Below are 26053 nucleotides of genomic sequence, written 5' to 3'. Positions count from 1 at the left end.
GTAATTCTCCTTTTATTGTTAATTCAGTACTGAAGGCATCTGGCCCAGGGTGATTTTTTTTTTTTTTTGGAAGGAAGAGGTTTTTGATTACTTATTTAGTCTTTTTACTAAACATAAGTTTATGCACATTTTCTGTTTTTTCATGATTCAGTCTTGGTAGGTTGTATTTGTTTTTTGTTTGAGTGTGTTCATTTCCCCTAGATTATCCAATTTGTTTGTATACAGTTGTTCATAGTATCCCTTTATAATGCTTTTTATTTCTGTGAAATTTGTAAGGTTTCCATTTTCATTTTTGATTTTAGTAATTTAAGTCTTCTGGGTTTTTTTTCTTAGTTAATCTAGCCACAGGTTTGTCAAATTTGTTGATCTTTGGAAGAACTAAGTTTTGGTTTCATTGATCTTCTCTGTTGTTTTTCTATTCTCTATGTTTATTACTTTCTCCCATCTATTGGCTCTGGGTTTCATTTGGTATTCTTTTTCTAATTCCTTAAGGTATATGGTTTAGTTGCTGGTTTGAGATCTTCTTTTTTAAATGTAAGTAATTAGAACTATAGCACTGCTTTTCCTGCATCCCATAGGTATTGGTATGTTTTGTTTTAATTTTCATTTCCTCAGTTATTTTCTGATTTCCTTTGTGATTTCTTCTTTGGCCTGTTGGTTGTTGAAGAGCGTATTATTTAATTTTCACTTATTTGTGAAGTTCCCAATTTTTCTTCTATTATGGATCTTTAGTTTCATTCCAATTGTGATCAGAAATGGTATTTTGTATGATGTCATCCTTTTAAAAAATATTAAGATTTGTTTTGTGGTCTAACATATGGTCTATTCTGGAGAATGTTCCATGTGTACTTGAGAAAAATGTGTATTCTGCTATCATTGGATGGCATGTTTTGTATATGTCTATTAGATCCGGTTAGTCTATAGTGTTATTCAAGTCCTCTATTTCTTTATTGATCTTCTATCTGGTTTTCTATCCATTATTGAAAGTGGGGTTACTGATATCTTTAGTTATTAGTATAGAACTGTCCATTTCTCCTGTCAATTCTGTGATTTTTTAAATATATTTTGGAAATCTGATGTTTTGTGCATATGTTCATAATTGTCACATACTCTTAGTGAATCGGCCCTTTATTTTCGATATATAATGTTGTCTCTTCTAACAGTTTTTGACTGAGTTTCTTTTTATTGTTCCTATAACAAATTACTACGAATATTTTACTACAAATATTACTACAGATTATTATCTTAGTGTTCTGTAAGTCAAAAAGTCCAAAATTAGTCTCACTGGGCTAAAGTGAAGGTATCAGCAGGGCTGGTTCCTTCTGGAGGTTGTAAGATGACAATCCATTTCCTTGCCTTTTTGAGCTTCTATAGCTGCCTGCATTCCTTGGCTGATGGCCCTTTCCTTGCATCACTCTAACCTTTGATTCCATTGCCCCATCTCTGTCTTCCATCTTTCACCTTCTTGTCTCCCTCTTTTAAGGATCCTGTACTTACATTGGCCCATCTGCATAATCCAGGATAATTAATTTTCCCATCTCAAGATCCTTAATTTAGTTACATTAGCAAAATAGCTTTTTGCCATGTAAGGTAACATACTAATAGGTTCCAGGGATCAGGACATTGACATATTTGTTGGGGGGGCATTATTTAACCTACCACACTACTTATCAGTAAAGGCAGTAGTCACAGAAAAGGTAAAGCAAGTTCCAGATGGGTAAATAAATGCTGTGGTAAAGCAGGCTACTCATATACTTTGGGTTTTGAGCATTATATAGACATCTTTGACAGACTTACATCCAGTCATCACCATGTCACCATCCATGAATTAATAAAAGGGTATGTTATAATAAGTAAAAACAGATGAGTGTCAAACTCCCCAGATTTCCTTAACAAAGTGAAATTTGACCACTCTAAGTTTCACCTCACAATGAACTATAAAACAACTTGGAAACATGTCCTTTGGTGGAGTTCCTGGAAATATGATAAGGGTTCATTTTAACACTCTCTTTTCCATGATAATCCACTGTTATGGGCTGAGTTGTCCCAAATTCATATGTTGAAGCCCTAACCTCTGGTATCTCAGAATATGATTATATTTGGATACAGGGCATTCAAAGAGGTGATTAAGTTAAAATGAGGCTATTAGACTGGGCCCTAACCCATTTCTACAAGTGCCCTTATAACAAGTGCAAATTTGAACACACAGACACCAAACATGGACACACACAGAGGAAAGACCATATGAGGACATAGCAATAAGGTGGCCATTGAAAGCCAAGAAAGAGGCCTCAGGAGAAACCAAACCTGCTGACACCTTGATCTCAGAATTCCAGCTTCCAGAACTGTGAAAAAATAAATTTCTGTTGTTTAAGCCACCCAGTCTGTAGTATTTTATTATGGTAGCCCCAGCAAACCTATACATTCTCAAACTTTCATTTATTGGCTCAGCATCTTATATTAGCCTGAGAAAAAAGAAGCCCCATCTTTGTGGTAAATGGGTAGAATTTTGTGGAAGTTTCTTTAAAATTCCAAACTGTATAAATATTACCAAACCTACAGCTTTTTTTTTTTTTTTTTTTTTTTTTTTAGTATTATGTTCTAGTGTGGTAGCTTTCCACCTGCTTTAGATGGCAGAAGAGGGGGGGAAAAACACTGTGTGGGACACTTTTACCTTCACCAGCACAAAATATTATCTCCCAACAAAATAGTCTAAAGATTTTTTAATGGGGTGCTTCTAAGTCTATTTGGTCAATGATAGATGCATAAAGCATAATAACTCTGCCCAGATTTTAAATTATGGTATAAACTGATATGATTTATATAACCAACAACAAAAAACACCTCAGGGTTCCAGAGGCATTTATATATTCAGCAAATATTTATTGAGCAATCTATTATGTGGCAGGCACTATTTCTACTTGTTGGGATTATATAGAATAGAATATTCATGGAGCTTACATTTAAGAATGGAGGGAAACATAAAGTCAATATATAAAATATGTAATATAACATTTAATAGTGATAAATGCTATGGAGAAAAATAAAGCAAAGTATGGGGATAAAGGATATTTAAAGGGGGAATACAGTTTTAGATTGAATAATCAGAGAAATTCACTCTGAGCAAGTACCTGAATGAAATGAGAGAATGGACCATGAAACTCTCTTAGGGAAAAGCATTATAGGCAGTGGGAACAACAAATGCAGAGCTCCTTGGGTAGGGATATGCTTGGCTTGTTCAAGAAATAGCAAGGAGGCCAGTGTGGCTCAAATGGAGCAAGCAAAGGGAAAATGGTTGGACATGAGTGTAGAGTGGTAGCCAGGGGCCAGATCTTATGAGATATTGTAGGCCATGGAAAGAAGTTTGGGTACTATTCTAAAGGTTATGGGGAGTCACTAGAGGATTTTGACAAGGGGATCAGCATGATATGACTTATGTTTTTAAGGGATAAATCTGGCTACTGTGAGGAGAATGGACCCTAGGGAAACAAGAATGAAAACGGAGAAAAATTTGGAGGTAGTAAGCAATCAGTGGTCTAGGTAAGAGATGATAGTGGCTTGGACTAAGGTGTTAGCTGTTAGGTGTTGGACTAAGGTGTTAGACACTTATGGTGATACGTGTCCAGCTTTGGCATATATTTTGGAGGTAGAACCAATTAATGTTGTGGATGAATTGAATATAAAGTAAGAGAGAAAGAGGGATCAATAATGATTTTGAAGCTGAGCAACTGAGTAATCATTTATTAAGATGGGTGAAGACTGGGAGGAGCAGGTTTTAGGGGGAATCTCAGGAGCTCAGGTTAGAACATGTTGAATTTGAGATGCCTTTTATATATACACGTGGAGATGAAAAGTAGGCAGTTGGATATATGAGTCTGGGATTTTTGAGAGAGATCCAGATTAGAGATAGAAATTTGAGACCTATCAAGGTATAGATGGTATTTAAAGCTATGAGACTTGATGAGATCACTAAGGAATATAGATAGTGTATGTAGTAAGGGAAGAAGTTCAAAGATTGAACTCTGGGACATTTCAATTTTGAGATACAGGAGATGACAATGAACTAGCAAAAGCAACAACAAAAAAGAAAGCTAAGAATGTGCAGTCAGGAGTAGCCAGTAAAGTAGGAGGAAGAACCAGGAGAGTATGGTGTCTTGGAAGCTAAGTCAAGATATTTCAAGAACAGAGTTTTCAACTTCGCCCAACACTACTGATAGGTAAGGGGACCAAATATCCCTATTTTCCCAGGACAATCCTAGTTTATGTCTTTTGTACGGGAATAACTTGTTAACAACACCCTTTTTTACTCTCAGAAATGTTTTGATTTGAATGATATATGGTCACTAGGATGGTAGATCGAGATGAGGATTGAGAATTGATTATTGGATTTACCAACATAAAGATCATTAGCAATCTTGACAAGCAGTTTCAATAGACCAATGAAACTTCATTGGATGTTGGGGATGAAAGAATAGAGTGGTATCAAGAAAAAGGGAGGAGGGGCACCTAGGTGGCTCAGTTGTTAATCATCTGCCTTAGGCTCGGGTTATGATCCCAGGGTCCTGGGATCGAGCCCCGCATCAGGCTCCCTGCTCAACAGGAAGCCTGCTTCTCCCTCTCCCATTCCCCCTGCTTGTGTTCCTGCTCTCGCTATGTCTCTCTGTCAAATAAATAAATAAAAAATCTTAAAAAAAAAAACAAAGAAAAAGGAGTGTCATGGTAACTATAGACCACTGTTTTGAGGAATTTTGCAGCTAAAGAAATGGGGTAGGAGATAGTACAGTGTGTTTGAATGTTGATAGGGATGTTTCACTAGAGAGGGAAAAGAATTTTTTTTAAAGATTTTATTTATTTACTTATTTATCAGAGAGAGAGCGAGAGAGCATGCACAAGCAGGGGGAGCAGCAGGCAGAGGGAGAAGCAGGCTCCCCACTGAGCAAGGAGCCCGATGCGGGGCTCAATCCCAGGATCCTGGGATCATGACCTGAGCTGAAGTCAGATGCTTAACTGACTGAGCCACCCAGGCATCCTTAGAGAGGGAAATTTTTATGATAAAGGAGAGAAAGAAGAAAATTTTGGAACAATGACCATGAGTAGAAGAGATGGGACATCATCCAATGGACACATGTAGAGGCTGACTTTAAAGATAGGAGCATGGCCAGTTCATTCACAGAACATTAGAAAAGGCAGAATTTATGGGCACAGATGCAAGTGGTGAGTAGATATGGTGGTAGGAGTCTGTGGAGGTTCTTTTCAAATTGCTTTTGTTGGGCGCCTGGGTGGCTCAGTTGGTTAAGCGAGTGCTTTCGGCTCAAGTCATGATCCTGGAGTCCCGGGATCGAGTCCCGCATTGGGCTCCCTGCTCAGCGGGGAGTCTGTTTCTCCCTCTGACCCTCCCCCCCTCATGTGCTCTCTCTCTCTCATTCTCGCTCTCTTAAATAAATAAATAAATAAATAAATAAAATCTTAAAAAAAACAAAAAAAACAAATTGCTTTTGTTTTTTCAATGGAATAAGCAAGGTCATCAGCTGAGATAGTAATTGGGGTCTGAGGAGAGAAGAGAAGGTGTGATATCTTTTTTTTTTATTAAGGTGAAATATATGTGACAAAATTTTCCAATTCAACCATTTTTAAGTGAATAATTAAGTGGCATTAATTACATTCACAGTTATACATCCATTACCACTATCTATTTCAAAAATTATTTTTTTATATTTTTTTAAGATTTTATTTATTTTGACAGAGAGAGAAAGACAGCAAGAGAGGGAACACAAGCAGGGGGAGTGGGAGAGGGAGAAGCAGGCTTGCTGCTGAGCAGAGAGCCCGACATAGGACTCAATCCCAGGACCCTGGGATCATGACCTGAGCCGAAGGCAGATGTTTAATAACTGAGCCACCCAGGTGTCCCTCAAAAATTTTTATCATCTGTTATGGGTTGAATTGTGTCCTCCAAAATAGATATGTTAGAGTCCTAACATACACAAAAATCAATTCAAGATGGATTAAAGACTTCAAACATGTGACCTGAAACTGTAAAATTCCTAGACAAAAGCATAGGAGAAAGTCTTCTTGATATTGTTCTTGGAAGTGATTTCTTGGATATAACACCAAAGCCACATGCAACAAAAGCAAGAATAGACAAATGACACTACATCAAAATAAAAAGCTTATGCACCACAAAGGAAATAACAGAATGAAAAGGCGAACTACAGAATGAGAGAAAATGTTGACAAACCATATATCTAGGGGGCTAATACCCAAAATATATAAGGAATTCCCACAACTCAATAGCAAAAAAAAAAAAAAGAAAAAGAAAAAGAAAGAAGAAAAAAAATGAAAAATAGGCAAAGGGCTTGAATAGACATTTCTCTACCCTCTTACACTGTTGGGAATGCAAACTGGTGCAGCCACTCTGGAAAACAGTATGGAGGTTTATCAGAACGTTAAAAAAAGAGCTACCCTACGACCCAGCAATTGCACTACTGGGTATTTATCTGAAGGATACAAAACATAGTTATTCAAAGAGGGCACATGCATCCCAATGTAGCAGCAATGTCCACAATAGCCAAAATATGGAAAGAGCCCAGATGTCCATCAACAGATGAATGGATAAAGAAGATGTGTGTGTGTGTGTGTGTGTGTACACACACACACACACACATACATACATACATACACACAATGGAATATTACGCAGCCATCAAAAAGAATGAAAGCTTGCCATTTGCAATGTTGTGGATAGAACTAGAGGGTATTATGCTAAGCAAAATAAGTCAGTCAGAGAAAGACAAATACCATATGATTTCACTCATATGTAGACTTTAAGAAACAAAATAGATGAACATAGGGGAAGGGGAGGAAAAATAAAACAAGATGAAAACTGAGAGGGAGGCAAACCATAAGAGATGCTGAATTTTAGGAAACAAACTGAGGGTTTCTGGAGGGGAGGTAGGTGGGGGGAAGCAATAATTGGGTGATGAGCATTAAGGAGGGCACTCAATGTAATGAGCACTGGGTGTTGTATGCAACTGATGAATTACTAAATTCTACCCCTGAAACTAATAATATAATATGTGTCAACTAAATTGAATTTAAATAAAGAATTTAAAAAATAAAAAAAGAAGACATACAAATGGCATACATTTATATGAATAGGTGCCCAACATCACTAACCACCAGGGAAATGCAAATCAAAACCAAAATGAGATATTACCTCATACCTGTTAGGATGGCTATTATAAAAAAAAAAAAGTCACAAGTGGTAATCAATTAGCAAGGATTTGAAGAAATTGGAATACTTACACATCATTGGTGGCAATGTAAAATGGTGCAGCCACTATAGAATACTGTATGGAGGTTCCTAAAACATACACACATGAATAAATACATAGATACATACATACATACATAAATATATATATATATATATACTACCATACCATCTAGCAATTCCACATCTGGTTATACATCCAAAAAAATTGAAATCAAATCTCAAAAGGATTTCTGTTCTCTTATTTATTGCAGCATTATTCACAATATCCAAGATATTGGATCCAAATGTCCATTGACAAATGGATAATAAAGAAAATATGATATACCTAGAATTGAATATTATTAAGCCTTAAAAGAGAAGGAAATCCTGCCATTTGTGACAACATGGGTGAACCTGTAGGACATTGTGCTAAGTGAAATAAGGCAGTCACAGAAGGACAAATACCACATGATTCCACATCATGACTGTGATAGATTCCACAAGTATGTGATATCTAAAATTGTCAAACTCATAGATGCAGAGAATAGAGTGGTGGTTGCCAGGGGTTGGGGGGAGGGAGAAATGGGGAGTTGTTGATGTATAAAGCTTCAATTGTGCAAGATGAATATGTCCTAGAGAATGGTACAACATAATGCCTATAATTAACGATACAGTATCATAATTTAGTTAATCTTAAAATTTAGTTAAGAAGGTGCATCTTGTGTTATGTATACTTATAATACATTATAACTATAATGTATTATAGAATTATAATTCTTAAGAAGGTGGATCTTGTGTTATGTATTCTTATGACTACAATAACAACAACAACAACAGGGCACAAGTAAACTTTTGGAGGAAATAAATATGTTATTACTTTGTGATGATGGTTTCACGAGTGTATGCATTCAAACTAACCAAATTGTGTATATTAAATATATGCAGTTTTTAATGTCAGTTATATCTCAATAAAACTGTTTTAAAAAGTTATCATTACACTTAAAGTCATCAAATTTTCTCCTATATTCTAGGAGTTTTATAGTTTTCCTTTTCATATTTAGCTCTGTGATCATTTCGAATTAATTTTGGAAGGGTGTGAGGTCTGTGTCTAAATTCAGTTTCTTGCATGTGCATGTTCATTTCTTCCAGCACCATCTGTTGGAAAGACTATCTTTGCTCCATCATATGCCTTTGCCCCTTTGTCAAAGATTGACTCTATGTCTATACATTTCTGGACTTTTTATTCTGTTCCATTGATCTATTTGTCCAATCTTTTGTCAATATCACACCATCTTGATTACTGTAACTTTATAATAAGTCTTGAAGTCAGGTAATATCAGTCCTCTGACTCTGTTCTTCTCCTTCAATATTGAGTTAGCTATTTTGGGTCTTTTGCCTCTTCATAACACTTTAGTCTCAGCTTGTCAATATCCATAAAATAACTTGCTGGGATTTTGATTGGGATTGCATTGAATCTATAGACCCGGTTGGGAAGGACTGACATCTTGAGTCTTCCTATCCATGAACATGGAATATCTCTCCATTTATTTAGTTCTTCTGAGATTTCATTCATCAGAGTTTTGTAGTTTTCCTCATATAGATCTTGTATATACTTGTTAGATTTATACCTATGTACGTCCTTTTTTGGAGTGGTAATATAAAAGATATTGTTGTTTTTAATTTCAAGCTTCACTTGCTCATTGCTGGTATATAGGAAAGCAATTGACTTTTGTATATTAACCCTATCCTCAAACCTTGCTAGTATCACCTATTACTTCCAAGATTGTTTTTTGTCTATTCTTTCAGGTTTTCTATATAGACAATCATATCACCTGCAAATAAAGGCAATTATATTTCTTCTTCCCAATTTGTATTCCTTTTATATTCTTTCATGGTCTTAATGCATCAACTGGGAATTCCAGTACAATGTTGAAAAGGAGTGGTGAGAAGGGACATCCTTGGCTTTTTCCTGATCTTAATGGTAAATCTTCTAAGTTTTTCACTATTAAGTATGATGTTAGCTATAGGGTTTTTGTAGGTGTTCTTTATCAAGTCAAGGAAGTTTTACTGTATTCCTGGTCGGCTGAGACAACTTTATTCTTCTGCATGTGGATATCTAGTTGTCCCGGCTTGTGAACAGACAGTATTTTAAATAAATGGTGATTGAATTCCAGTCAATCGAATGTGAGTGGAAATGTTGTAAGCATTTCTTGACCAAGGATTTTGAGAAGTGTGTGGACTACCTCTACTCTTTTTCTCCCCCCATTTTTGCTGTCTGGAAGCAGACATTGATGATGCCCTGTCATAGTGAGGCAATAAATGATGGTTAGGTAATGAGAAACATACAAAATGTACCATGGACTTATATATTTTTTTTTCTATTTTAAAAAGTAATTTGACATTCAGTTAACTGTTGGTATTTGCTGACATTGTGGAAATTCAGGATTTCTTATCCCTTCGAAGTTAATAACCTAACCTTACCAGCCCTTTAATTCTAGAAATCCTCAAGGGGTATTTTCTATGTCCTGAATTTTGATGCTTTTTACATGATTTTTCCAGGTGTTGTTGCCACATTAAGCTTTACTGTCACAAACACTTAAGTCCCTCCAATGCTCCCTCTAATTTTCTCATCTCAGAGTCTTCATGATGCCAGAGCTGAGTACTACTCTAAACTTTAAATCCATGTTGTAGAGGAATATATTTTCCCCTCTTTATGTTACACTTTATAAATGGGATCTGCACACCAGAGTGTTACAGAATGGATCTGCAACAATTTTTCTGGGATAACCTGCTTTTTGTTGTTGTTTTTGTTTTTGTTTTGTTTTGTTTTACCTGCCTTTGTTGTAACAGACATATAGTTGAGGGTGTCTGCTAGACCGGGCAAAAATAGAAGTTCTAATCCCAGTGTGGCCATTAAAATAGCTATACTCCCCTAATGACAAGACATTGTTTCTGGACTGAGGTCATTGTGCCTGGCTCTGTTTTCCCTCAAGATAAATTCTCTTAAGGCAGAACCCACTCCAAATGTGACCTGAAAATATTCTTGGGTCGGGCCTCCCCACAGGTTTTCTAGATGTGCCTTGTCTCAAGTAGTGGACACAGGCTGAGATCTTTCCCTGAGGCTCGTAAGCCTCTTGAGCCAATTTCATCAGATACTTCACAAGAATCCAACCCAGCTTGCTTGGTCCTAATGCAAGGGACTTGAGTTCCTGTGTAAAGCTCCTGAAACTCAGGGATAGGAGAATGGATAAATTCTAAGAATGCACAGATTTTGGCTCAATCTTAGACAAAAAGGAGATCCCAGAAGGAATGTTTGCCTGAGGCACATGAAGGACAGAAGAAAGGCAAATTAACTTAAATGGGCAAAAAGCAGGTCCATAATTCCGATGATTGAGAGAGACAAGAGGAAATCATTTGACCTGCACAAGTAAGGGATATGCTAGTTAGAAAGTTCACATGTGTGTATATGGAAGGTGGGGGTGGGACTGGGGGCACAGCTTCTTCTGTATCCCTGGCTTAATGCTTGGAGGATTATTTTGTTCTAAAGTTGTTCCATAGGACCCAAGCATATGGTGGGGGGTGGGAGGGAGAACAGACCTAGGACTCTTCCCTTATTAGGCTCTGAGGATGGGGAGCCTAGGGTTCCACAAGTACACTCCTTATGGCTAATTTAAGGCATGAGAGTAGGAATTAGGGCTGGGATGGAAAAAGTAGGATGAGTCAAGGGCTCAGTAGGGCATTTTTGAAAGGTAACTTCATGGATGGGAGTGGCCAAGTTCCTTATCTGGTTGTTTTGCTAGTAGGTGGGTCATACACCGACTCACGTGTCTATTCAAGATGGATGTCTTTTTTTTTTTAAGTTTTTATTTTAATTCCAGTTAGTTAACATGCAGTGTTATATTAGTTTCAGGTGTACAATTTAGTGAATCAAGAATTCCATACACCACCCAGTGCTCATCACAAGTGCACTCCTTAATCCCCATCACCTATCTAACCCATCTTCCTACCCACTTCTCTGGTAACCATCAGTTTTTTCTCTATAATTAAGAGTCTGTTTCTTGGTTTGTCTCTCTTTATTTCCTTTGCTCATTTGTTTTGTTTCTAAAATTACATCTATGAGTGAAATCATATGGTATTTCTCTGATTGAGTTATTTTGCTTAACATTATACTCTCTATCTCCATCCGTGTCATTGCAAATGGCAAGATTTCAATCTTTTTATGGCTGAATAATATTACATTGTATATATACCACATTTTCTCTATCCATTCATCAACCGATGGATACTTGGGCTGCTTCCATATTTTGGTTATTGTAAATAATGCTGCTATAAACATAGGGGTGCATGTACCCCTACAAATCGGTGTTTTTGTATTCTTTGGGTAAATAGCCAGTAGTGAGACTGCTGGATTGTAGAGTAGTTCTATTTTTAACTTTTTGAGGAACTTCCATACTTTTTTCCACAGTGGCTGAACCAGTTTGCAATTCCTGCCAACAATACTGAGGGTTCCTTTTTCTTCACATCCTCACCAAATGATGTTGTTTCTTCTGTTGTTGATTTTAGCCATTTTGACAGGTGTGAGGTGAAATCGCATTGTAGTTTTCATTTACATTTCCCTGATGATGAGTGATGTTGAGCGTTTTTCATGTGTCTGTTGGCCATCTGGATGTCTTTTTGGGAAAATGTCTGTTATGATGAGCACACTATGAAGGTGCACACAATTTGTGTCTTTCCACAATGTCAGTTTTATTCAATCATAAGATAAAATTAATCACAATTATAAAGCAGGTTCCAGATTCCAAACTCAGTAACATTTCACCATGTGATTAAATTTAGCTTCTTAAGTAGCACACAGAGCAGAACATAAGACAAACCACACAACAAACAAGATAACAGAAGGGTGTAGGAAGTTAATGAACCAAACACGAAGTCAGTCTGTGGGTGTGCAGTTGAGATAAGGTCTTGGTCCAGTCCAGGTCAGCTCTTGGCACTAACTGCTTATTATGTTCAAGCAGTGAAGGAACTCAGTTCTGTTCAGAGATCATTTGGGCAGAGACTTTGGTGGCAATTGCCTTTTTTAAGTGGTCAGACATAGAGGGGTCATGTCTGAGGAGTCTGACATTTTGCTGCAAAAATCCTCCCTTTTTTAAAGGAATTTAATTGGTCTTGGGCCCCTGCAGACCTCCTCTGGTTCTATTTGTTATCAGTTCTGGGGTGTCAGCTGATGCTGATCCCAGCAATATCTTGTGGCTGCAGTATCTTTAACTATGTGCATCATTGCTTGACACAGGCCCTTGCTTGACACAGACTCCTGCTTAACATGAGAGACTCCATTTTGCTCTCTACATCTGTTCATGTCTTCTGCCCATTTTTAATTGATTTTTTGTTTTTTAGATGTTGAGTGGTATCAGTTCTTTATCTATTTTGGATACCAACCCATTATTGGATATGTCATTTGCAAATGTCTTCTCCCATTCTGTTTTGTTGATTGTTTCCTTTGCTGTGCAGAACCTTTTATGTTGATGTAGTCCCAATAGTTTATTTTTGCTTTTGTTTCCCTTGCCTTAGGAGACCTAGCTAGAAAAAACTTGTTATGGCCGATGTCAGAGAAGTTACTACCTGTGTTCCCTTCTAGGATTTTTATGGTTTCAGGTCTCACATTTAGGTCTTTAATCCATTTCGGACTTATTTTTATATATGATAAGGAAGTGATCCAGTTTCTATCTTTTGCATGTTGCTGTCCAGTTTTCCCAACACCATTTTTTGAAAACACTATCTTTTTCCCACTGGATAATCTTGCCTCCTTTGTTGAAGATTAATTGACCATATAGTTATGGGTTTATTTCTGGACTCTCTATTCTGTTCTGTTGCTCTCTGTGTCTATTTGTGTGCCAGTACCATACTGTTTTGACTACTATAGCTTTGTAATATAACTTGAAGTCCAGAATTATGAGGCCTCCAGCTTTGCTTTTCCTTTTCAAGGTTGCTTTGGATATTTGGGGTCTTTCATGGCTACATACAAATTTTAGAATTGTTTGTTCTAGTTCTGTGAAGATTACTGTTGTATTTTGGTAAGGATTGCATCAAATGTGTAGATTGCTTTGGGTAGTATAGACATTTTAACAATATTTGTTCTTCCAATCCATGAGCATGGAATTTCTTTCCATTTCCTCATGTTGTCTTCAACTTCTTTCATCAGTGTTTTATAGTTTTCAGAGTACAAGTCTTTCACATCTTTGGTTAGGTTTATTCCTGGGTATCTTATTATTTTGGTGCAATTGTAAATGGGATTGTTTTTGCAATTTCTCTTTCTGCTGCTTCATTATTGCTGTATAGTAATGCAAGATTTCCATACATTGATTTTGTATCCTTTGACTTTACTGAATTTCTTTATCAGTTCTAACCATTCTTACTGGACTCCTTAGAGTTTTCTATATATAGTATAATGGATGTCTTTTGAAGTGGATGTCTTGGCAATCAAAAGTTCAATGGCAAGTACTTACACTACAGAAATTTAGATTTCAGAGGCTAGTCCATGTTATACAGGTGCTAGTGGTGACACTGGGGAGTGAAACTATGGCTGTTGTAATCAGACCAGAATCCATTTGAGAAGGAAGTAAATAGACTATTACTTAGCAGCCACAAAGACATAGGTCAGCATCCTGTTTCAATCCTTTATATGCTCTCTGATATTAAAGATGACATTTAAGTAATCTGATATATACACATAAAATGCTAACATGCAGAGCTTAAAAGAGGACTTTTCTCAGTTTAATAACTATTTAACAGCCATACGGCCTGTTCAGTAAATGAAATGAGAACAAATTGTCCAACAAAATTTCAAGGTTTCATAGTGTACTCTCTCAGCTTGTGGTAGGTTCACTCCCCTGTCAATAAATATCTTGAATTCAATACTGGATCACCTTGAGAATTACCAGACAACATTATGCTGGTATGACCATAAAATTCTAGGATAAGAAATTGCATAAGATAGAAACTACAAGTAAATGTAGCTTCCACAAGAACAGAGATTTCTTTCATTTGTGTTTCTACCATATCTCCAGTGCCTAGGATAAAGAAGGTATTCATGTGTATTTCTTGAATGAATGAAAGGCACCAGAGACTTTAAGAAAGTGAAAGAACAGTTCAGGGAGGCAAGGAGATTCACACACACCCACAGATCCCAGCAGAGCTCAGACTCCCTTCTTCAAGCCTGGCATTCACCCAAGATAGTATGCTGTGGAATAAAGAAAAAAATGATCCACAGTTCAGCTAAAGTCATTTAAACAGCACAGTAAAAGCAGCCCTCCTCTGATAATTGACATCCATTGTCAGTCCAGATACTGTATAGAATCATCTCCAGATGGTTTTTTATCACCTAAATATTGCATAGTTACAACAAATGTTTAAAAACAAATAAAAGCTGAAATGAAAATATATGAAAATTCATGGTAAAATTATAGTTCCCTTTTCATCCTCAAAAGCGTCAGTGATTTTCAGCAAGTGGGGACTTTGTCCAAGATGAACCTCAGAGGCCATTGCAAAAGTCTTTTTTCTTTAGAAAACAAAGACAGGGGATTGCTGGAGAAGGTGGTTATAGGGGTAAGAGATGAGCCCCCGGAATTGATCTTCCCAGGGGTTGAAGGCCAAGTAAAGTAAGTCAAGGGGGATGGACTTTCAAGTCAAGATGGTGAGTAAATTTAGTTCCTACTGCTGCTGTAACACATTACCACATTCTTGGCGACTCAAAATAACACAAATGTATTAGCTTACAGCCTTGATGTTGGGAATACAAAAAGGACCTCCCTGGTCTGAAATGAAGGTGATGGTCAGGCTTCATTTCTCTGAGGGATCCTAGGGAGAATCTGCTTTTCTTGCCTCTTCCAGCTTCTGGAAGCTGCCTGCATTCCTTGGGCCCTGGCTTTGTTTCATCTTCAAAGCCAGCAATGGCCTATCCAGTCTTTCTCATGCTACTGTGATGTGACACTGACTCTTCTGCCTACTTCTTCCACATCTGAAGTACTTTTGTAATTACATTGGCCAGGAAGAGACCCAGCATATTTTTATTTTAAATTCAGCTGATGAGCAATCTCACTTCGATCAGCCATCTTACTTCTCCTTTGCCCTGTAACATCACATATTTACAGGTTCTGGAGAATAGGATGTGGACATCATTGAGGGACCTTTATTCAGCCTATCACAGTGAAAGTGCCATTTAATTGGGTTTAAAATGGGCACCAGCAGGTTGGTGCTCAACCACGTGCTTAAACACGTTGCTCTGTTTGCCCCGTGGAGCACAGAAAGGAAGGGCTCGAGATTAGAGGAAGGATGTAGGGGTAAAGGAATCAGAGGATTCAAAAACCACCAGGTGCTGACTTGGGAAGTAGGTACATGATGGGGCCTTCCTCCAAAGAATGGCTGGGGAAACTAGACAGGTGTGTATGGCAAGTGGCTGAGATCCAAGCTGGTTCTACTCCCTGCCACGTTTCCACACGGCCGAGGATCATGAGAGCTTGGATGTGACTGCAAGAGAAGACTTGATAGGTCAGTTGAAGAAGAGCCAGGACAAGCCCGACCCCTGGCCATGGGGGCAACAGACAGGAAATATCCTAGGACCCAGTGCGGGTCGTGCCTGGCGAAAAAAGGCCCTCTTTGGGCAACTGTGGGGACTGCGAAATGGCAAAAGCATGTTGCCAGTTTGAGTGGGGGGAAAACAGCAGTGTGGCAGAAAGAATGGAGGCAGAGCAGTGGTTGGTTTTCTCGGGGTAGAGGTGTAGATCTGCCTTCCTTTAGAAAAGGCGCAGTGGTGAGGCCTCGTGAGGGCCCCCCTCCCATCTTCCTCCCTTCAGTGGCCTCGCGAAGCAGTGAAGGAAGAACGTGGGACGGCCACCCACCCCAGAACCTCCGGGGCAGTCTGGCCCTAGGTCGCCTTTCGCCTCGCAGCCTGCTGTCCTGACAGGCCCTGGCCCACTGGCCTCCAGTTAGGATGGTGGACAGAATGGGGGAGAGGGAAGTGGACAGACACTGAGCAGTCTGGGGGCTCTCACACACCGAGGGGCGGCTGATATCCATCCGCTGCTGCGGGCAGCGCACCTTCCCCGCCCCGCCGCCCCCGACCCCTGGATCCTAGCCCCCACCGCCAACCCTCCCCGGGTCCCATAGATTGCAGGGCCAGCAATGAGGGGTGGTCGCCGCGGAGGTCTGCAGAGGCGCGCTGCTGTGAGCCCGCCCCTTAGGCTGGGGCTCCTCCCGGCCCCGCCCCCTTTGGGTCGGAACTAGGGTGGGCCGGGGAGGGGGCGTCGAGCCCATTCGTGCCGTATCCCTCCGCCCCCCTTCCCGACACCCTCGCCGCGAGCGTTTCGTGCCGCATCCTGCGCAGCCCCTGCCCAGTTTGGTGCAGCGGCGCGGGGGGCGGGACGCCTCTTTGCGATTCTGGCCGCACGCAAGGCGGTGGGAGTCCGAGTGAGGAGCTCCGAGAGGAGGGGGGAGGCCAACGACCTGCACCTTGAGCCTGTGAAGGCAAGTGGGGGTGTCGTGGGGGGAGGCGGGGGGACCCCCCCCACTGTCTCCCGGCTTCCAGCCTTCCCGGACCCCAGACCCTGGCAGCCTGGCCAGGAGGAGGCGACCTCCCTGAGAGAGGTGCGCAGCGCCGCGGGACCCCTGACGAGGAGAGGCGGCGACTGGCACGGGCCGGGGGCTGGCCGGAGAGGCTCCCTCGGATCCTCTGGAGGCGAACTGCTCCCGCCACTCCGCGGCCAGCTTTCCAGGCGCCCGCGACCCGCCGTCGACGGTGCCTGTGCCGGGAGAGAGCTGTGGGGGGAGGCTGCTGCGGAAGAAATGGCGGAGCCGGAGCTGGGGTGGGGGGCGCCCAGGGAGGCCGCCGGGGCGGGGGGGCGGGATGGCGTCCGAGCTCTGTGCGCATCTGGCGGGAGCGGGTGGCCGGTGGCGTCGGCTACTCCGGGCCCTGATTCTGGAAAGGGGCCTGTTGGGTCCCGGGCCCTGGGCGCTGTCCTTTCCCACAGGTATCTGGTTGAAGCCAAAGTCTTCTCTCTGCGCAGTAGGTCTGGCGGTTTCCTCCCGCAGGGTGCATCTGTAGAGGAGAGGCTTGAGAAAAAGGAGGAGCAGGACAATGGCCTGGATTTCTGGAGGTGTGTGGGGCTAGGGGGGGATGGGCAGCAGCCATTGAGTGGAAAGCTGAATTGGGGTGGGGTGACCGGGACCAGGACAGGTCAGGCGTCCAGGAATACCTTCTAAAATCCCCCTTTGTATTAGCTTTTGAAGCATTTCCCTTGCCTTCCTCACCACTGAAAATTCGTGGTAGGAAAAGATGGGCTAGGAGGTGAGGGTGAGACACAAGTCATAATTACAAGGGCCACTGCACATACTGTTTTCTGGAATGTGCTGTGTATTTTCCCCCATTTCTGTAGTACAGCACAAAGGAGTGTGAACACCTAGTGGTGAATCCTCTTAATTGGAGAAGGGAATAATGGGAAGAGTTGTTATCCAGAACCGTGAAACAGAGGGCCTAAATTGAATGAGAATATTCTATCAACAGGACCCTAAATGTTAGAAGATAATATGGATACTCTTCTCTTTGGTGTTGGTCAGTCCACCAAGCACTCAGTTGCTACCATTATTTCCTGAATGTTTTGCCTTTGTGTCTGTCCATAGACCTGCTTTAAGGCTGCTCACTTCTGTAAAGGAGAGAGGAGGAGACTGGTTCAAATCTCTGGAGGTTGGTGTGAAGGTGGGTAAATCAGGGGAGTACTATAGAGTAAGGTCATGGCAAGTGTCTTTGATGCTCGTGGGTCTGGGACCTCCTCCACCTCTCCTGCTTGCTGCCAGATTTGCACACTGCCACAGCATTCCTTGTCCATTTCCTGCAGGAGATACTAGGAATATTGGGGTAGGTGTGGATTGGCTCTGAAGGGAAGGAGAAGACCTGAGAGCAGGAACAAGGAGACAGGAAACAGACAAACGGAATTCTTATGGTAAGAGAGATATTTGCATCAGAGGTCAGCGCGCCCTCTTAATCTATCTAGCAGTCAGGCTCCATTCTCTCCTTTATTTTTACTTATTCCTAGGACAGCCTCCAGGCTGCTTTAGGGTTTGACAACACTGGAATCAAGGAAAGGAGGGGAAAATCGCACCACATCTGTATAGATTGGTATGAGAGTGGGTACAACTTTGGATGGGGAAGTGGAAATCAACACTGGCCCAAGAGTGATTATGGTACTCTGGGGCTCCTAAACCTCTCCCATTGCCAACACTTACCAGTTTCATACCTGTTTTGTATCAGGCAAAGTAACGTGGCAAATTCTGGGGTAAAACATGGGTGAAATGAGGGTGACAGAAGACTTTCTAACTAGTCCAACTGTCCCAGTAAACATTCAAAGTCCAGTCTCTGTGTGAATCTCTGCATGGAGCAACACAATTAGAAGAGATTCAAAGCCCCATGTCATTCTCTTTCCTTAGATCCACCTCCATTGGCAGCTCTGGTGGTGTTGGAATTGCTGCTGACCACCACCCTCAACAGGTCTGCACCCACCCAGGAACATCCATCGTCCCCCAGCTTGGTTGGGCCTCTTCTGCACTTTGTGATACTGACCGAGGCTAGGCTTCGGAAGGAGCTTGATTGACTGATGGACTAGTGATTGACTCTTAACATTTGTTTCCAGCTCTACCACCTGAATCACTGAAAGATAAAAGTGTGAAGATACAAAACTGAGAGATCTGTGGTAGAGGCTGAGACTGGGGTGGGGTTACTTAACTGGGCTTCCTCTGTAACTTGTACCATGACTGGGGCTGAGATTGAACCTGCTGCCCAGGCAAAGCCTGAGAAGAAGGCTGGAGAAGAGGTTGGGGGTGGGGCTGAAAGAGAGAATGAAATCCTGTTGGTGGTCAGACCCAAGGTTAGGACCCAGGCACAGGTAATGCCTGGGGCAAGGCCTAAATCTGATGCCATGGTAGTAGGTGGTACAAGGCCCAAAGCTGAACCCATGGCAATAGGTGTGGTGCATCCTAAGAATGAGGCCAAAGCAATTCCTGGGTCAAGGCCCACAGATAAAGCCCATTCATGGGCCCAGACAGAGTTTGATGATAAAACAATGTTGAAGACAGAGGGAGTGTCCCAGACCAATACCATAGCCTGGCCACTGGTTAGTACTGAGTCTGGGTCAGCTGCTAAATCTAAGATCTTATCTATGGATAGGGAACTGATCAGTCAGGACACTGAGGCCTTTTCTGGCACCAGGGTCAAATTCCAATCAGGAAAACAGCCTTTGTTTGGGTCAGAGGAGAAGACCAATGTGGGGTCCTGGTGGTGCCCCAGGCCTACGTCCAAACAAGAGATCCCTCAGAAGTGTGATTTCAGATGGGTGGACAGATCCTCTCTGAGTTCCTGGTTCTGGAGTGGAGAAGAGGTCAGTACAAAGTTTCATCCTAGAGGCAGGGTAAAGGCCAGTGCCAGATCCAGGCACATAGCCAGAGAAGAGGCCATGTCTAGGCCCAACATCAATCGGGAGTTTTACATTTTGTCTAGTTCTGGCTCTGAGGATGAATCTATTAAGACATCCTGGCTCTGGGCCAGAGAAAAGACTAATATCTGGTCCAGGCCCAAGGAAGAGACCAATAACAGGTCCAGGTTTAGGTCCAAGAAAGAAGTTTCTGAGTCTAGTTCTGGATCTGAATGTGAAGGCAATGTGAAGTCCTGGTTCTGGGCTAGAGAGGAGGCCAAATCCAGGTCCAAACCCAGAGCCAGGAAGGGGGCCAATGTCAGTGCCAGGCACAGGGCCAAGCAAGAAGCTTCCATTGATTTTGTGTCTGGATCTATAGATGTAGTCAAAAAAGAGTCCTGGTTCTGGCCTGGAGAAAAGGCTAATAACTTGCCAAGGCCCAAGTCCAAGAAAGAGGCCAGGACCAGAATAATGGCAAAGGAAAAAGTGAAAACTAAGGCCAGAGTCAGGGCCAAGCAAGGAGCCAAGTCCGAGGAGGAGTTTCTCATTGGGAACTGGTTCTGGGCTACAGAAGAGTCCAGTGTAGTTGGTGGGGCCAGTGTCAAGTACAGTTCTCAAGTGGAGGATGAGTCCATTGTTGGCAGTTGGTTCTGGACTGAAGAAGAAGCCAGTATGAGGACTGATGCCAGCAGTAAATCCAGACCAAGGACTGAGGAAGAGTCTATTGGTAATTCCGTGCTTGGGTCTGGGGAAAAGACCAGTATGGAAACTGGGGCTGAAGCTACCTCTAAATCTATGGTAGCATATGATAAAGAAAAGGTCATTGCTGGTTCCTGCTTCTGGGCTAGTGAAGAAACCAGCCTAGAGGCTGAGGAAGAGACCATTTTTGGGCCCTGGTTTTGGGTCAGTGATGAGGCCAGTGCAGAAGCTGATGTTAGAGCCAGCTGTGCATCGAGGCCAAGGTCTGAGGAAGAAGAGGTCATTGGTCCCTGGTTCTGGGATAGAAAAGAGGTCAATACAGAGGATGAGTTTGGAGAAGACACCAGTCCAGAAGATGAAGAAGAGACAATATTCGGGTCCTGGTTTTGGGCTGGAAACCAGGCCCAGAATGATTCTGGGGTTAAAGTCAGCTGTGACACCATGCCAGGAGCTGAGGAGGAGCCCATTTTTGGGTCATGGTTCTGGGATGGAGTAGAAGCTTGTGTGGGGACTGAGGTCAGCAACAAGTCTAGCCTGAAGGACAAGGAAGAGGTTATTCTATCATCTTGGTTTGGGACCGCAGAAGAAGTCAGTATGAAGTATGGAGCTGGTGCCAGATGCAAATTTATGACAGGGGATGATGAGATCAATAATGATTCTTGCTTCTGGGATGAAGACAATCCCTGCATGTATACTGCCAATGGAGGCAGCTGGAAGTCTAGGCCAGAGGAGGAACAGGACACTGTTGAGTCGTCATTCTGGTCCAGAAAGTACGCAAGCCCAGAGACCATTATAGGGCCCTGGTTATGGGCTACAGAAGAGGTCAGTATAGATGATGGGACTGGAGAAGAGGCCAAGCCGCTGGTGGAGGAGGAGACCATGATCACATCCTGGTTCTGGAAAGATGAAACCATTAGGGAGGCTACAGACAGAGAGGAATCCAGGCCAGATGCTGAGGAAGAGGACATTCTTGGTTCTTGGTTCTGGACTGGAGAAGAGGACAGGCTCGAGACAGCAGCTGAGGCTAGAGAAGAGGACAGGCTGGCAGCCGAGGAGGAAGCTATTGTTGGGGCTTGGTTCTGGGCCAGGGAAGAGATCATTAGGAAGGAGGCTGGCTTTTACAACAAATCCAGTCCAGAGGCTGAAGAGGAGGAAGCCACTGTTGGGTCTTGGTTCTGGGCAGAAGAAGAGGCCAGCTTGGAGGCAGCAGCCAGTTTCGAGTCCATGCCAGTGACTGAGGAAGAGGAAATCATTGTTGGGTCCTGGTTTTGGGCTGAAGAAGAATACAGCATAGAGACTGGGCCTCAGGCAGTAGAAGAGAGCAGATCAAGCACAGAAGAAGAAGTCATTTTTGGATCCTGGTTCTGTGCTGCAAAAGAAGTCAGTGTAGAAGCAGAGAAAAGCTGTGCATCCAAGCCAGAGGATGATGAAGAGATCATTGTTGAGCCCTGGTTCTGGTCTGGGGAGAAGGAAATGAATGAGACTGGAACTGTTGTTACCTGTGAGTCCAGGCCAGAAAGTGAGGAAGGGACAGTTGTTGGGCCCTGGTTTGGTGCTAAAGATGAGGCCAATAACAGGACTGGGTATGGGACCAACTGTGAGACCAGGACAGTAGCTGAGGAGGATGAGGCCATAGTGGGGTCCTGGTTCTGGGCAGGAGATGAGGCCCATTTTGAATCCAGTCCTAGGCCTGTGTTCAGGGCCATTCGCGGGTCTGAGTGTTCATTTGAGCAGGAGCCTGATGCCTCACGCAGGCCCCAGAGCTGGGAAGAGGTCACTATTCAATTCAAGCCTGGTCCGTGGGGTAGGGTTGGCTTCCCATCTCCAATCCCCTTTAGATTTCCAAAAGAGGCAGCATCTCTGTTCTCTGAAATGTTTGGAGGAAAGCCCAAGCACATGGACCTTAACTCAGAAGGGGAAGAGCAGGAATCTTTGTTTCAGCCTGATCAGCCTGAACCTGAGTTCCCATTTCAGTATGATCCATCCTACAGGTCAGTCAGGGAAATTCGGGAGCATCTTAGAACCCGAGAGAGTGCAGAGCCTGAGAGTTGGTCCTGCAGCTGCATACAATGTGAGCTTAAAATTGGTTCTGAAGAGTTTGAAGAACTCCTTTTATTAATGGACAAAATCCGAGATCCTTTTATTCATGAAATATCTAAAATTGCAATGGGTATGAGAAGTGCTTCTCAATTTACCCGAGATTTCATTCGGGATTCAGGTGTTGTCTCACTTATTGAAACCTTGCTCAATTATCCTTCCTCCCGGGTTAGGACAAGTTTTTTGGAAAATATGATTCTCCTGGCTCCACCTTATCCAAATCTAAACATGATTCAGACATATGTATGTCAAGTGTGTGAAGAAACCCTTGCTTACAGCTTAGATTCCCCTGAACAGCTATCTGGAATAAGGATGGTTAGACATCTCACTACAACTACTGACTACCACACACTGGTTGCCAAGTATATGTCTGGATTTCTCTCCTTGTTAGCCATGGGCAATACCAAAACAAGGTTTCATGTTCTGAAAATGCTAATGAATTTGTCTGAAAATCCTGTCATGACAAAAGAACTACTCAGTGCTGAAGCAGTGTCAGAATTTATGAGCCTTTTTAGCAGGAAAGAGACAAATGACAATATTCAAGTTGTTCTAGCAATTTTTGAGAATATTGGTAACAATATAAAAAAGGAGTCAGTGTTGTTCACTGATGATGATTTCAGTCTTGAGTCACTTATTTCTGCATTCCATGAAGTTGAGGAATTTGCTAAGGAACTGCAAGGCAAAACAGATGGTCAAAAGGACCCTGAGGCAGACCGAGAAAATTAGTATGATTAATAACTTGCCTTTGTCCTTATGTTCCTAAGTTAACAATTCCTTAAATAATGTTTTGAATTACATAGTTGATTCTGTGTTGTAATGTGTATCTTTATTGCCAACACTGACTTTGCCCAACTGTGTATGAGCTGATTCTTCTGATGCCAAATGAATATTAGAACTGAAAGCACATTTGTTGATATTTGTGTTTTTGTCCAGATTGTGACACAGTTAAAGTGAACTGAACCATCAAAAATAAGCCAGCTACCCTTCTGATTGTTGTTCTAGTGTACTGAGGTCTATTTGAGTCTTGTTTGTGTTTTCAATAAAGTTGTGTTAAAGTTGTCAGAAGTCACCCTTCTCCTTGAACTTAAAATATAGATGCAAAGATAACACAGGAACGCATGCAGGTAATTAATGCATAAATAATATGCTCCTTGAAAAAGCTTATTCTAATAACTTTAAATGCAAGGGTTACCATGGGCTACTACTCAGGGCATGCCTCAGAGAAAAAGGACCCAATTAAGTGGGGCTCTGGAATATTTGAAAAAGTTTGGGTGGTGTGAAGAAAAGCATGGAGTTGGAAAAGGTGTTTTCCATGGGAGTGAGTTATCCAGTCAGCCTGGAGTGGTTAAGGGATATAGAGGATGAGGTAAGTTTTGAAGAGCTGAGAAGTTGCATTTTGCAGCTCAAAGTATAGGTGTTTCTTTGATACTGCCTAAATGTTAAAAGATTAAGACGGGAAAGTAGACAAAATTAACTGAGGAAAACTATTTCTTCAGGGTGGTGCCCATGGAAAGTGTTACGGTAACACCATACAGCCACTAAAAGTGATGATGTATAGATTTTTAAATTGAATAAGAAAGGCTCTGGTGGTTTATTTGGTGAAATAGAAAAGACTGGTATCATACATGGAAAGTAGAACTCCATTATAAAAATAAATGTGTGTGAGTGGACCAAATTTATGCAAGCTTATATTTGATTATGGAAAAATCTGTAATGATATAAAACATACCAAGGGAATAGATAATTGTAAGAGACTACAATTTAAAAAAAAAAAACTAGCTTGCCAAATAAAAATACATAAGTTAAAGGGAATAAATTTTAAAATTTCCAAAAAGTTCCTGAATCATACTACAGATTTTTCGCATTCAAAAAGGTAATATATATTCAGACAGGAGTGAAAGTCAGGCATACAGTTGTTTTGAGTGGGGGGTAGGGGATGAAGGGGAGTGCAGGTTAAGGAAATATACAAAATTTTATTATTTTCAGGAAAATAAACAGACATGGTGACGCTGTTATTTATTTTTTGCTTGTCTGAGAATGCGGTGTTTTGTTCTTTTCCTACCCAATTCTGGTATTCAAGGTTTATGGAAGTAGGGCAAAGTGGCAGTTTTGCCTGCCTTCACAAACCACAAGCATTAACAGGGATCGTCCTGGTAGTGGACACTGGAGTTTGAATGCTTGTTTTGCTCATCAATATTTTTCAAGGTAGACTGTGTGTGTGTGTGTGTGTGTGTGTGTGTGTTATTTTTTTTTTATTTTTTTTAAGATTTTATTTATTTATTTGAGAGCGAGAGAATGAGAGACAGCATGAGAGGGAGGAGAGTCAGAGGGAGAAGCAGACTCCCTGCTGAGCAGGGAGCCCGATGTGGGACTCGATCCCGGGACTCCAGGATCATGACCTGAGCCGAAGGCAGTCGCTTAACCAACTGAGCCACCCAGGCGCCCTGTGTGTGTGTTTTAATATGTCGCCCGAGTATCATACAGAATAATAAAAATCAGTTCGTCTCCAAACTCCTCATCGAGTATTCCTCACCAGCCCCGTGTCCTAACAGAGCAAGGCCCAGGTCTAGCACGAGGGCTGGAAGCTCTGGCTCCATATCCAGCTTTCCTTCAGCTCTATCTTCACCAGGACAGGAGCTTCAGATTCTTCTAGCAAGCGTCTCAACCTCAGGGACAGAAGATTCTACCATCCGTGCGGCAGGGCTGCGGCAGGCAAGCTGACTGCGCGGTCACGTGAGGCTGGTGGTGGCTCACGTGACCACGCTCTCACTTGGGCAAACACAGAGGTGTGCAGCACGGAAAAGGGGCAGGAAGGACGTACACTTGACGAGTGACAGACTGCCGTGGGAGGAGTGGTAGGACGTTGTGGTGGGTGGGTGGGTGGGTGGGTGTCTCTCCATGCTGCACTAACCTGGAAACGAATTTCTTGGGCGATCAGAATTACAGCGTTTGTTGGTAGAGGGCACAGCCCCTCGGCCTGTTGCCAGAGTCTTAGCCGGGGTCAGTCTTTTGCCCAGGAGCTCAAGAGGCAGGAAGTCATCCTGCGGGAGGAAGACGTGAGAGAAGCAGCGGTTGCTGTTGGAGGAGGTGGGTGCGGGGCCGGGAAATGGCATCGGTGGGAGGTGGTGGCTGAGACTAGGTGCGGGTGCAGGGAGTGCCTCGGACTCTCCTGCTCTCTGCTCTCTCCTGCCTTCTGAACACCCCTCCCCCACTCCCAGCCTCCCCGCCCCGCTCTGAGTGATTCTGTTTGTGGGTGTGGGAGGGGGACACACGGAGGGAGTTGGCTTCGGGGGCCCAGAGAGGGGAAACGGTGAAGTGACAATTTCTGCACACCAGTGGCGTTTTTTCTGAAAAGGCAGGGTTGGGAACTGATAGGATCTGTGACCGACATTACCGCTCCCTTCCTCTCACCTAGTTGGCACTCACTCTTTGCTGTCTGTCATTCAAATTCAAGAGTAAGTCACTCTTGTTGCCCCCTCATCCCCCACCCCAACTCGCCCCTTGGGTGGGGGATGAGGGGGCAACAAGAGTGACTTACTCCAAGGCTCCA

The 26053-nt window shown here is 42.3% G+C and overlaps 2 protein-coding genes across 2 annotated transcripts in view; both read left to right on the top strand.

The window, feature by feature from the left end:
• GPRASP1 (G protein-coupled receptor associated sorting protein 1) overlaps positions 1–23519 on the top strand; it is a 43537-nt gene extending 20018 nt beyond the window's left edge. Inside the window, exons 3-6 of the mRNA XM_028095567.2 lie at positions 17311–17400; positions 17924–17999; positions 18139–18243; positions 18728–23519. Of these exons, the coding sequence (XP_027951368.1) occupies positions 19048–23229 (4182 nt within the window). The 5' untranslated portion in view covers positions 17311–17400; positions 17924–17999; positions 18139–18243; positions 18728–19047 and the 3' untranslated portion in view covers positions 23230–23519. The remainder of the gene's footprint in view (positions 1–17310; positions 17401–17923; positions 18000–18138; positions 18244–18727) is intronic.
• A 1877-nt stretch (positions 23520–25396) lies between these two features.
• The window catches only part of GPRASP2 (G protein-coupled receptor associated sorting protein 2), a 77321-nt gene continuing 76664 nt past the window's right edge, over positions 25397–26053 (top strand). Inside the window, exon 1 of the mRNA XM_088028698.1 lies at positions 25397–25590. The gene's annotated coding sequence lies outside the window, so the exon portion shown is untranslated. The remainder of the gene's footprint in view (positions 25591–26053) is intronic.

This window comes from Eumetopias jubatus, unplaced genomic scaffold, assembly GCF_037043125.1.
Source record: "Eumetopias jubatus isolate StellerSeaLion01/CBP00866 unplaced genomic scaffold, mEumJub1_p1.0 scaffold_11, whole genome shotgun sequence".
Classification (NCBI taxonomy): Eukaryota; Metazoa; Chordata; class Mammalia; order Carnivora; family Otariidae; genus Eumetopias; species Eumetopias jubatus.
This window is presented reverse-complemented; position numbering and strand designations above follow the sequence as displayed.